The 10,371-nt window shown below is 32.8% G+C and overlaps 1 protein-coding gene across 1 annotated transcript; it reads left to right on the top strand.

The window, feature by feature from the left end:
• Nucleotides 1-6,352: 6,352 nt before the first annotated feature.
• On the top strand, nucleotides 6,353-9,577 carry LOC115706118 (eukaryotic translation initiation factor 3 subunit F). Its single transcript, XM_030633652.2, has 6 exons — nucleotides 6,353-6,791; nucleotides 7,527-7,606; nucleotides 8,071-8,300; nucleotides 8,634-8,755; nucleotides 8,835-8,948; nucleotides 9,215-9,577. The coding sequence occupies exons 1-6, from the start codon at nucleotides 6,570-6,572 to the stop codon at nucleotides 9,302-9,304; spliced, it is 858 nt and encodes a 285-aa protein (XP_030489512.1). The 5' UTR covers nucleotides 6,353-6,569; the 3' UTR covers nucleotides 9,305-9,577.
• Nucleotides 9,578-10,371: the final 794 nt, after the last annotated feature.

Genomic DNA, 10,371 nt, shown 5'->3' with positions numbered 1-10,371 from the left:
TTTGAATAATGTGATTTAGGGGCCTGTAAATCGTCGAGCAGCAGTTTTACTCAGGTTAGTCGGTACACCTGAATTCAGAAACGAGGTAAGATTAGTATAATAATATGCATATGTGTTTACGTGTTTCGCGCACATGTTTATTAAGCCTGTTAGATTACATCGATAACAATATCAGTATATGTAGAGTTATATTAGATGCTGATAGATGTATGTTGGGCTCAAATACTGATCGATTCTATCACATTGGTACGGCTAGAGTATGACTAGTGTACTGAGTATAGGCTGATATTATGGTCGATAGTATTATCGTACGAACGTTATAGACTCAGTATCGTATTGGACATAAGGATAGGGTTATGGTTGGGTGTATGGGCGCCTGATTATAATCTGAGTTATATTTATATTGATAGTTATGCTTTTCTTACTGAATTGTCGACTCACAGTTATTGTTTGCATGTGTAGGTAAGGGCAAGGCTAAGATTGAGCAGCTATGAGAGCGAGCGAATGAAGATTGTACATGTCGGGGGTTAGACCTGAAGCGTACGATCTTTGGGACAGCTGGTTATGTTTTGTATAGTCGCTAGGTGACAACTTTTGTATTACGTACTTTGTATCAGTTGTAAATATTTTATACACGGGATCCCGCTTATATATATGTTATTTATTTTGGTATTTATAAGTATTTAAACAAAATTTTAATTATTCACGATTTTTAATAAACTCGTTGATTAACAATGAGCTGCACAATTAATTTAAAATCACGATAACACGCTTAAACTAGTAGGGTGTTACAATGGGCCTAGTGGATTTCAATTTTGTCATTTTATTGAAACTTATCTTTCTTTTCACAAATGCCATCTTTTAATTCTAACTCTATAAATGCCAATTATATCTATTTAATAATTATAATTAATTATCAAATAAAATTGTCATTTAACTTATTTATTAAATAAACCTTTCAAGTCTCTTAATTAATAAACAAACCCTAAATTCTCTTTTTCTTCTCAATGAAGCCCTTGCTTAGTGAAACTCATAAATAAGACATAGTCTTATTCAAAATTCTAATCGATTAATTAAAATCAATTAATTGAGTCTACAAGACACTATTATCTCAAGTAGTGTGTGGACCATGGGCCTATATAATCAAGCTCCCAACAAGTAGTTCTAGAATTTATCAATAAATTCTCTATCTTATTAATTCCTCCTGACTCCACTATAGATTCGGAATTACACTCCTGATTACATAGAACACTCTATTCACCAATAATAAATACGCTATAAATTATCCATTGTTTCAATCTAAATAATCAAAGATCTTTTATAGATGATTTACATCGAGTATCGATAAATTTACTGTTCTACCCTTCAATGTATTTTATCTTTAAAATACTTAGCTTCTTATAAATGATATTTTGATAAACTAATATAAATACTGAAATAAGAGCTCTTTCATTTATGTCTATTAGCCAAGCTCTAAGAAACTTATCGTTTCACTTTTAAATAGTTATAGAAGCTATAGAGTCTATATTTATAATTAGCGTTCCCACTCAATTGCACTACCATGTTCCCAAGATGTAAGTATTGGACCGATCTAAGTGGTCAGCTTTAACGAACACGTCAAAGAACATATGTAATACATTTAAGCTAGAACTTAATCATATAAGGATTAAGATCTTTTGATCAAAGATCAACTAAGTGACATTGACTTAAAAAAGATATTACAATAAGTTTATGATATCTTTTCACTATCAATATCGGTCCAGTCCAATATATAGCCAATACATCTGATACTAGTATACTTTGTTGATGCTTTGGAAATGATATTCCACATATTATTGTGTAAGTAAACTTTATCGTTGGTTATCATATCAGTGTAAATCTAGTGCATTGATAAATCATGGGACTGAATAGTTTAAAATATATAATTACAATTACCTTTCACTGTGATGACATTACTGTAATTGTGAATAACCATATGTTAGGGATATAATAGAATTTGTATATTAAAACCATAATCATAAAAACTACATGTAAACCTAAATAACTTCTAATCTTCTATTGATGGTAAATAAGATTATATTGAAATGAGTTTTATTCAGGACATAAAATCTTCAATAATTGTATGAGGTCTATTATTTTCGAGGATGGTACTGTCATTAACAATTTTGTTAATATTAATAACCATTTTCTTTATTTTTATGAGTCTTTATTTTTCTCTCAAGGAGTTGATTACAATGTTGTTTTGGAAGTTCTAGAGGGGGTTCATAACAGAGTTTTTTCTGCCTATTTTCAGTTGCTTGATGAGGAGTTTTCAGCCCCGGAAATTAAAAAAGCTTTATTCCAACTTTCAGGTGATAAAGCTCCAGGTTATGATGGATTGAATGCTCACTTCTTCATAAGATTTGGGCTATTTTTGGTAATGACTTTTGTAATGCTGTGTTGGTTGTTTTAAATAATAATTCTAATATTCTTGTTATTAATTAAACTATTATTGTTTTAGTTCCTAAGAAAAAGCATGTTGTTGGGATTAGGGACTTTCGTCCTATTAGTCTTTGCTCTACTAAGGTTGTTGCTAAAGTAATTTCTAATAGACTCAAGTTAGTTCTTCATAACATTATTTCTTCTAATCAAAGTACTTTTTTGTCTGATAGGCTTATCTTTGATAATATCTTTATTGCTAATGAAATTATTACTGCCATCGATAATAGGAAAGGTGGTAAGATTAGTTGGGCTGCCCTTAAGCTAGACATGGAAAAGCATTTGATAGGGTAGGGTAGGGCATTATTGAGGCTATTATGTCTCATTTTGGTTTCCCTGATAGGATTATTTCTTTAATTATGAAGTGTATCTCTACTGTTTCAATCAAGTTACTGATCAATGGAAAACTTTTTGATAGCTTCTCTTCAACTAGGGGTATTAGGCAAGGGGATCTTTTATCTCCTTACCTTTTCCTCTTGGCGGCTAAAAGACTTTTGGCTACTAATAAAGTAAGGACCAGGCTAATCAGTTTATTAGTTTTTCTATTTGTCGAAATGCTCCTAAGATTTCCCATTTTCTTTTTATTGATGATAGTATCATTTTTACTAATGTCTCCCATAATTCCTGTAATGTTATAAGGGATGTCTTAAGTCTTCATAATAGGGCTACGGGCCAGTTAGTTAATTTATCTAAGTTTTCTATTTTTTTTCTCCTAATACTCCTCCTCAGGTCCAAGAGTTTTTTGGTAGAAATCTTGGTTTGGATATTAAGCCTTTCATTAGTAAGTATCTTGGTGTTCCTCAGTACATTGGTAGATCCAAAAAGTGTTCTTTCTATTATCACCTCCAGAATATTAGCTCTAAACCCAATACTTGGAATGGGAAGTTTTTTTTTCTAAGACTGGCAACAAGGTTCTTCTTAAGTCAGTCATCCAAGTTATTCCCTCTTATGTTATGTCCTGTTTTAGGCTTCATATTTCCTTATATAAGAACTTTGATACTCTTATGGCTAATTTTTGGTGGGGATCTTCTGGGAGTAATAATAAGGTTCACTGGAACAAGTGGTTGAGTCTTTGTGTTTCAAATTTTATGAGAGATTTGGTCTTAGATATTCTGTTCACTATAATTAGGCCATGCTTGCCAAACAAGTTTGGAGAATTTTGACTAATTCAGGTTCTTTGCTTTCCAAATTGCTTAAAACTAAGTATTTCAAAAATAACTTTTTTCTCCAAGCATCTAAAGGTCATTGCTCTTTTTGACTTGGAGAAGCATACTATGGAGGAGAGATTTTCTTAACAAAGGCCTAATCTTGAAGGTGGGTAATGGTGAATCCATTTCTACTATTGAGTTGTCTTGGATTCCTACGTTTAACTTTCATATAACAGTGATAGTGGTCCTCTTGATAATACAATATTTTACTCTTTTGATCCAAATGGGGGTTAGGATGTGGCTAAACTTTCCAAATATTTTTGTACTAATATTTTCAATGCCATTATTTAGGTTCCTTATGATAATTTGACTGAGGATTGTCTCATTTAGGGACATCACTCCTCGGGGTCCTTTACTGTAAAATCAGTCCACCATCTAGCAAAATCTTCATCTTTCCTGCCCTTTTCCTCTAATCCTAATTATATTAAATCTTGGTGGAAGGTCATTCAGTCTCTTAGGATGCCCCCTAAAATCAAGCATTTCATTTGGAAGGCCTATTTTCATATTCTTCCAGTTTCTTTAAATTTCTTTAATAAGAAAGTATTTTATGATCCTATGGTTCAACTTGCCATAAAAGAATCGAAATTGTCTCTCATGCACTCCTTGAGTATTCTAGAGCCAAAGGAAATTGGAAATGCACTAAATTTTAAAATTTCTGTAATATTAATAAGTATCTTGATATTACAGATTTTTTGTTAGAAGGTTTTGATAAATATGATAAGAAATATATCCCTTTATTTTTTAGTATCATTTGGATGATATGGAATAGTAAAAAATTTGTTTTATTTAATAATTCTGACAAGCTTAACTGTGAAGTTGTAGAATGTTGGTCTTTTCTTATTTACAGGACTATTTGATTGCTATCGCTAAGTCTTCCGTTGTTGGCTCAGGATGGTGATGATGTTTCTACCAAAACTCCACAAATGATTCTATTGCTGATGAGTTTGTCCTACCCAAATCAAGAACTTTCAAGTTGAATGTGGATGCCTCTGTAGATCAATTTAGTAAGAGGATTCGATTTGGGGTCAGTTGTTAACTCCTAAAATGGAAGATTGGTAGCTGGTTGTTACTCCTTAAGGCAAAATACACTATCCCCTTTACTTGCTGAAGCTCTAGCCCTGCACGACGCTTTGACTTGGTGTGATGCTGTTAAACTGCCAATTACTACTTTTGAATTTGATTGTAAAGTTTTAGTTGATAAACTTAGGCATAAATGGTGGAGTAAATCCTTCTTGTTGGGTGTAGTTTAGAAAATAAAGGTAGGTAGTTTGGAGGAACAATACAGGAGGTAGTATGGAATGGTTATGGTTCCAACTGATTCTAGTTGTTTTCACTTTGTAACTGAGACTTAGGGCTCGTTTGGTACGCCGTATAAGGGTCGTATTGTATTAAATAATAAATAACACTATGTTTGGATAAAGCAATGTATTGTATTAATTATTACGACCAAAATTTTTAATACAATGTATGTTGTATTATTTAATACATAATAATGGTCCGTATTAGCTTGTATTATAATATTTACAAAGGATTCAGGGTTAACACCAATCTCCAATCCAGACCTAGGACCCAAACCTGGACTCGGACCCCGAACTTGAACCCCGACCTCAGACCTGGACCCGGACCCAGACCCTGAACCTGGACCCCGACTCGGACCCCAACCCGGATCCGGACCCCGAACCCGGACCCCGAACCCGAACGCAGACCCCGACTCGAATCCGAGCCCCGACCCACAACCTAAACCCGAACCCGGACCCCGACCCGAATCCAAGCCCTGACCCACAACCTAGACCCGAACCCGGGACCGGGACCAGGATTAAATAATACTAATACAATACAATACAATATATTAATACAAGTCAATACCAAACATAGTATTTAATTAAATAATACTAATACAATAGAATACAACACAATTCAACACAATACAATACAATACGGCGTACCAAACGAGCCCTTACTCTTTATCTTAATGCAGTTACAATTTTCTCATAAAAAAAGTTTTTCAATTTTAAAAGGAAAATAATTAATTTAGTCTGAAAAACATTGTAAATTAAACACAAATAATATCCAGTTTTTTTATTATATATTAAGTTAATAATGATAATAAAAATTATTTTATAGTTATTTTTCAACAATATAAAAAAGAGATATAAATGTAAGAAAGTAAAATATATGTTATAACTGTAATTATTTAAAAAAGTACGTATCTAGATGTATTTTTTTCATAAAAAATACACAAAAAAGGGAAATTTACATGGTATACTAACTTTTGTCATTTTTTTACAAAAATACTGTCAGGCGGTATTTTTTACTTTTTTAAATTTGTGTTTTTTTAAGTAAAATAAGATTAAAGATTCAACGTGATGAGACACACAAAATATAGTGCATATACATATTACAACCAATTGCCTTTTGACATTTAGGGTGTCTACTGTTAGGTCCAATTTTAAGGTGTCTATTGTAGAATTACCCAAAATTATTTTATAGTTATTTTTCAAAGATATAAATGTAAGAAAGTAAAATATATGTTATAACTGTAATTATTTAAAAAAGTACGTATCTAGATGTATTTTTTCATAAAAAATACACAAAAAATGGGTCAGCTACTCAGGAGTCGGACCTTTGGGGCTATTGTAGCTCAGTGCTTGTTCGAGATAGTCCAACTAGGGATTGGTCATTATGTTTGGGCTTCAATTGAGCCCATTATTATAGTGTGTTTGCCACAAGAAGCCCAATTACAGCATATTGAACAAACCCAACTGCTTCCACATGTTCTCGACTCCAATCCCCCAAAAACCCTAGCTCTTGCGCCATCACTGTGTTCTTTGTCTATCTCTCTTCGTCTCAGCGAGTCAGATCCATCGAGTTCAAAGAGAGATAATGGCGAACGAGCACACAGTGTTGCAGTTCTCATCTTCTTCCTCTTCAAGCTTGTCAGCGAAGGTTCACCCTCTAGTCATCTTCAACATATCCGATTGTTATGTGAGGCGACCCGATCAGGCCGAGCGTGTTATTGGAACCCTACTCGGCTCGATCTTGGCGGATGGAACAGTGGATATTAGAAACTCTTACGCTGTTCCTCACAGCGAGTTCTCTGATCAGGTTCTAGTCTATATGTTATTTTCTTTATTTAATCTTTAATTTTGCTTCTTTCAGAAATTTGTATAGATTAAAATATGTCATTTCTATCATTTCATGTACGAGTACCTAAGGAGGAATTTGAAGGTTTTTTGGATTATTTGGAAGGAAAGTAGAAAGTGTTTCATATGTATATAGTTTTTTCTTAATGAAGTGAATAGAAATGCTCAGATTATTCGTGTAGCAATTCTTCTTCTGAGGCGTTTTCCCCCTAAATCAAATAAAGTCTTGGCATTTTAATCTGATGAATAGAACAAAAGGCATATATGTTGATTAGGCTCTGTTGATACCGTGCTAGAAGTTTCTCTTGGGGTCTTACTTTTAGAAGACGAATAATTGTTTCCATAGATGTGATTACGCTCTATATATTTGTGATTCTTGTGCCAATTTTGAGCATTGTGAACATGTAGTGAAATCAATTATCTTTTGCATATTGTAGTGTTCCTATTCTTAATGCTTCGCCGAAATCATGCACTGTTGAATGTTTACTTGATATTTAAGCTATAAGATGAACAACAAAAGTAAACTCGTTCGAAATGGTTTTAACAGTTTATTTTTTTATTTTTTTTGCCTTGTCTTCAGTTTCGATCACCTTTTTAATAACTCAAGAAGTAACTAAAATTATGTTGCACACTGCATTTTGAAATCCTCTGCATCTTTTATTTACTTATGCCTTTTTCTTCTTTAATATGGTTGCAGGTAGCTTTGGATATTGACTACCATCACAATATGTTGATATCCCACCAAAAGGTGAACCCGAAAGAAGTTATTGTTGGATGGTACGTCTTTTATTGTATATGCTTATACACACAATATATATTAGTTATGTTTTTTAAGTATTTCTTTAGTCTAATGATTGTATTCCTTCTCACATGGTATAAAAATGTTGACAATGTGTAAGTGTTGGTGTTTCTGATTTATTTAGCGTTTTAAATTTTAAGCGAGAACGCTTGTCACTGGCATAAGTGTTATATTTGTCATTTGATGATGCTCTTTAGATCATCAAGAGTTGTGTCTATAGTGCCTTTCTTTTGTATCACTTCTGAAGATGTAAAATAGTTTGAGTTTCCTCTTCTTATTTTTGTACATGAATGTTTTTGTTTCATGATTCATTTAGCGGCCTCTTCTAAAATAAGAACAATTTTCCGAAATCTATTATGTTTATGCAACATTTTTATATTCTTAAAAAAAAATCTCAAAACTTTCATTTTGTTTACGATTTTGCATTTGTTAATATATGCAGGTATTCAACTGGCTTAGGGGTTACTGGTGGCAGTGCATTGATTCATGAGTTTTATTCTAGAGAAGTACCTAACCCAGTTCATTTGACTGTTGATACTGGGTTTAGTAATGGAGAGGGTACCATAAAAGCTTATGTTTCTGCTAATCTATCTCTTGGAGACCGACAACTTGCTGCGCAATTTCAAGAGATACCATTGGATCTTCGTATGATCGAAGCTGAGCGAGTTGGATGTATGTATTTACTTAACATTACCACTCAATGTTTTATTAAGTTATTGTTATGCTCTTCATGTGCATTTGAATTTTTTATTTTTGGATTGATAAAATAAGTATTATGTTTGTTAAATATGCTCATTATTTTTCTGTGAATGTACAGTATAATTTATTTAGATTGTCTATTCTACTTATGTGTGATCAAATCATTTTGGGAAATAAGAAAATCTAGAAGAATGCTTAGTTTGTTAAATTTCAAATTAAATTTCATAGTAAGGTTGTTGTGATGTGGGATTGCTAGCATCTGTTAATGACTATCTGATTGGAAGCTATAATTTTAAATAATGCCAGATGATATTCTAAAGACGACAGCAGTTGACAAAATCCCAACTGATCTGGAAGGCATGGAGGCCACAATGGAGCGGCTTTTAGCTCTCATTGATGATGTTTACAAATATGTTGACAATGTTGTGGTAAGGTTTTATTGATTTTTTTGGCCTACCACACCCCTTTATTGTTTCTAGTTAAATGCTGTAACGGTTTTCCATTCAGGAAGGGCAAATTGCACCAGATAACAACATAGGGAGATTTATCTCGAGCACTCTAGCATCTGTTCCTAAGTTACCTCCAGCAGCTTTCGATAAGCTTGTCAATGACAGTCTGCAGGTAAAAACAAATGCGCGAACTTTTTTATTATCAGTGTTGACATTAAGTACATGGGTGCACACGGGAATTTTAAGGTTGATCCAACCCAACTTCTAAAATGATCGTGTCCAGGACATCAGTGTTCCATGCTCTTACATGTGTGTCAGTGAATGTTTTATGCTTCTGACCATTGTTGCATCGAGAAGTCAGTCTATTGCGAATTTGGCAGCCTCGGCTATGAATATGTTGTTATTGATGTCCTAATATGTCAATCTGGTTATGTGCAGGACCATCTACTGTTGCTGTATTTGTCAAGCATCACCAGGACACAGCTCGGTTTAGCGGAAAAGTTGAACACTGCTGCTCAAATTCTGTAATTTTTGTCCATTTTCATGTGATCCCTGTAGAAGACAAGTTAAATTGACCTCCCGGCCACCCCAAAAAAAAAGTGTTATGGTTTTCTTTAGATGGCCAACTTCGAGAAATGTGGCTTTTTGATTTGAGAGAAAGGTTGTATTAATATTTTTGTTTCATTTTTACCTCAACGATGTTTTGCTTTAATTCTTAAATATATGTAGGCTGTCGTTAAAATTTTATAAGTTCTCCGATGTTTGAATTTTGTGGCTATCAAGAATCCAGTCTTTCTTCAATTCCTAGTATAATTCAAAATTGCATCCTCACTAGATGCCTCAAATTAACAAATATATAAGAACGATAAATTGTATGAATTTGTATTTTGTAAGAACGATAAAATTAACAAATGTATACACGGTAATATGTCGTGAGGTTGGCAATTCAAGTCAGGACGAAATGAGTTGGTGGCCATTCAGGTCAGAACACAATAACACTAATTCATACGGATTATTGTGGGTTAGGACGAGTGAAACGATACTTTGTTTTTTTTTTGTCCTAATTTTTTCATTTTAGTGGATATGTACTCCCGTGTAAACAAACTCTTCATAATTAAAATTTGGGTACAGTAAATGAGGTGCATTTTGTAATAATTTCTTATACATATAATTTTCCATCGGAAAAAAATGACAATTGGTAATAATATATTATATATAATAAATACGTTAATTCGTTTTAAACTTTTTTACTAAAATAAAAGAATGATTATATAAACAGTATATTTGGAACATATTTTATGAAGATTTTATTTACTAATATTTATTTTAATAATTAATTTAATTATTGAATTATTTACAACATGCTTTATAAAATAGAAATTAAACACCTTAAATTTGAGTATACTTACATCGGTGACATATCAAAATTAATGATTCCTTCCGTTTAGTACTCCAATCCTTGATTTCTTTCTGTAGCAAAGTATCACCAAGTACTGAAATCAAATCTTCTTTTTCTTAAGATATGGTTGATGTTCACATACTCTTTAAGTGTCCTGAGTATCACAGCTGACTAGTATGACTGAAATATTTGAGAA

The sequence above is a fragment of the Cannabis sativa genome, chromosome 1 (genome assembly GCF_029168945.1).
Source record: "Cannabis sativa cultivar Pink pepper isolate KNU-18-1 chromosome 1, ASM2916894v1, whole genome shotgun sequence".
NCBI classification, from domain to species: Eukaryota; Viridiplantae; Streptophyta; class Magnoliopsida; order Rosales; family Cannabaceae; genus Cannabis; species Cannabis sativa.
Note: the sequence above shows the minus strand (reverse complement) of the source record. Positions and strands in the feature narration are given on the sequence as shown.

What these genes read in the sequence shown, in the direction of transcription:
- LOC115706118 (XM_030633652.2), top strand. Translation starts at nt 6,570, where the DNA reads ATGGCGAACGAGCACACAGTGTTGCAGTTCTCATCTTCTTCCTCTTCA. An exon ending in ACAGCGAGTTCTCTGATCAG is followed by an intron (nt 6,792 to 7,526) that starts GTTCTAGTCTAT and finishes ATATGGTTGCAG; the next exon opens with GTAGCTTTGGATATTGACTA. An exon ending in TTGTCAATGACAGTCTGCAG is followed by an intron (nt 8,949 to 9,214) that starts GTAAAAACAAAT and finishes GGTTATGTGCAG; the next exon opens with GACCATCTACTGTTGCTGTA.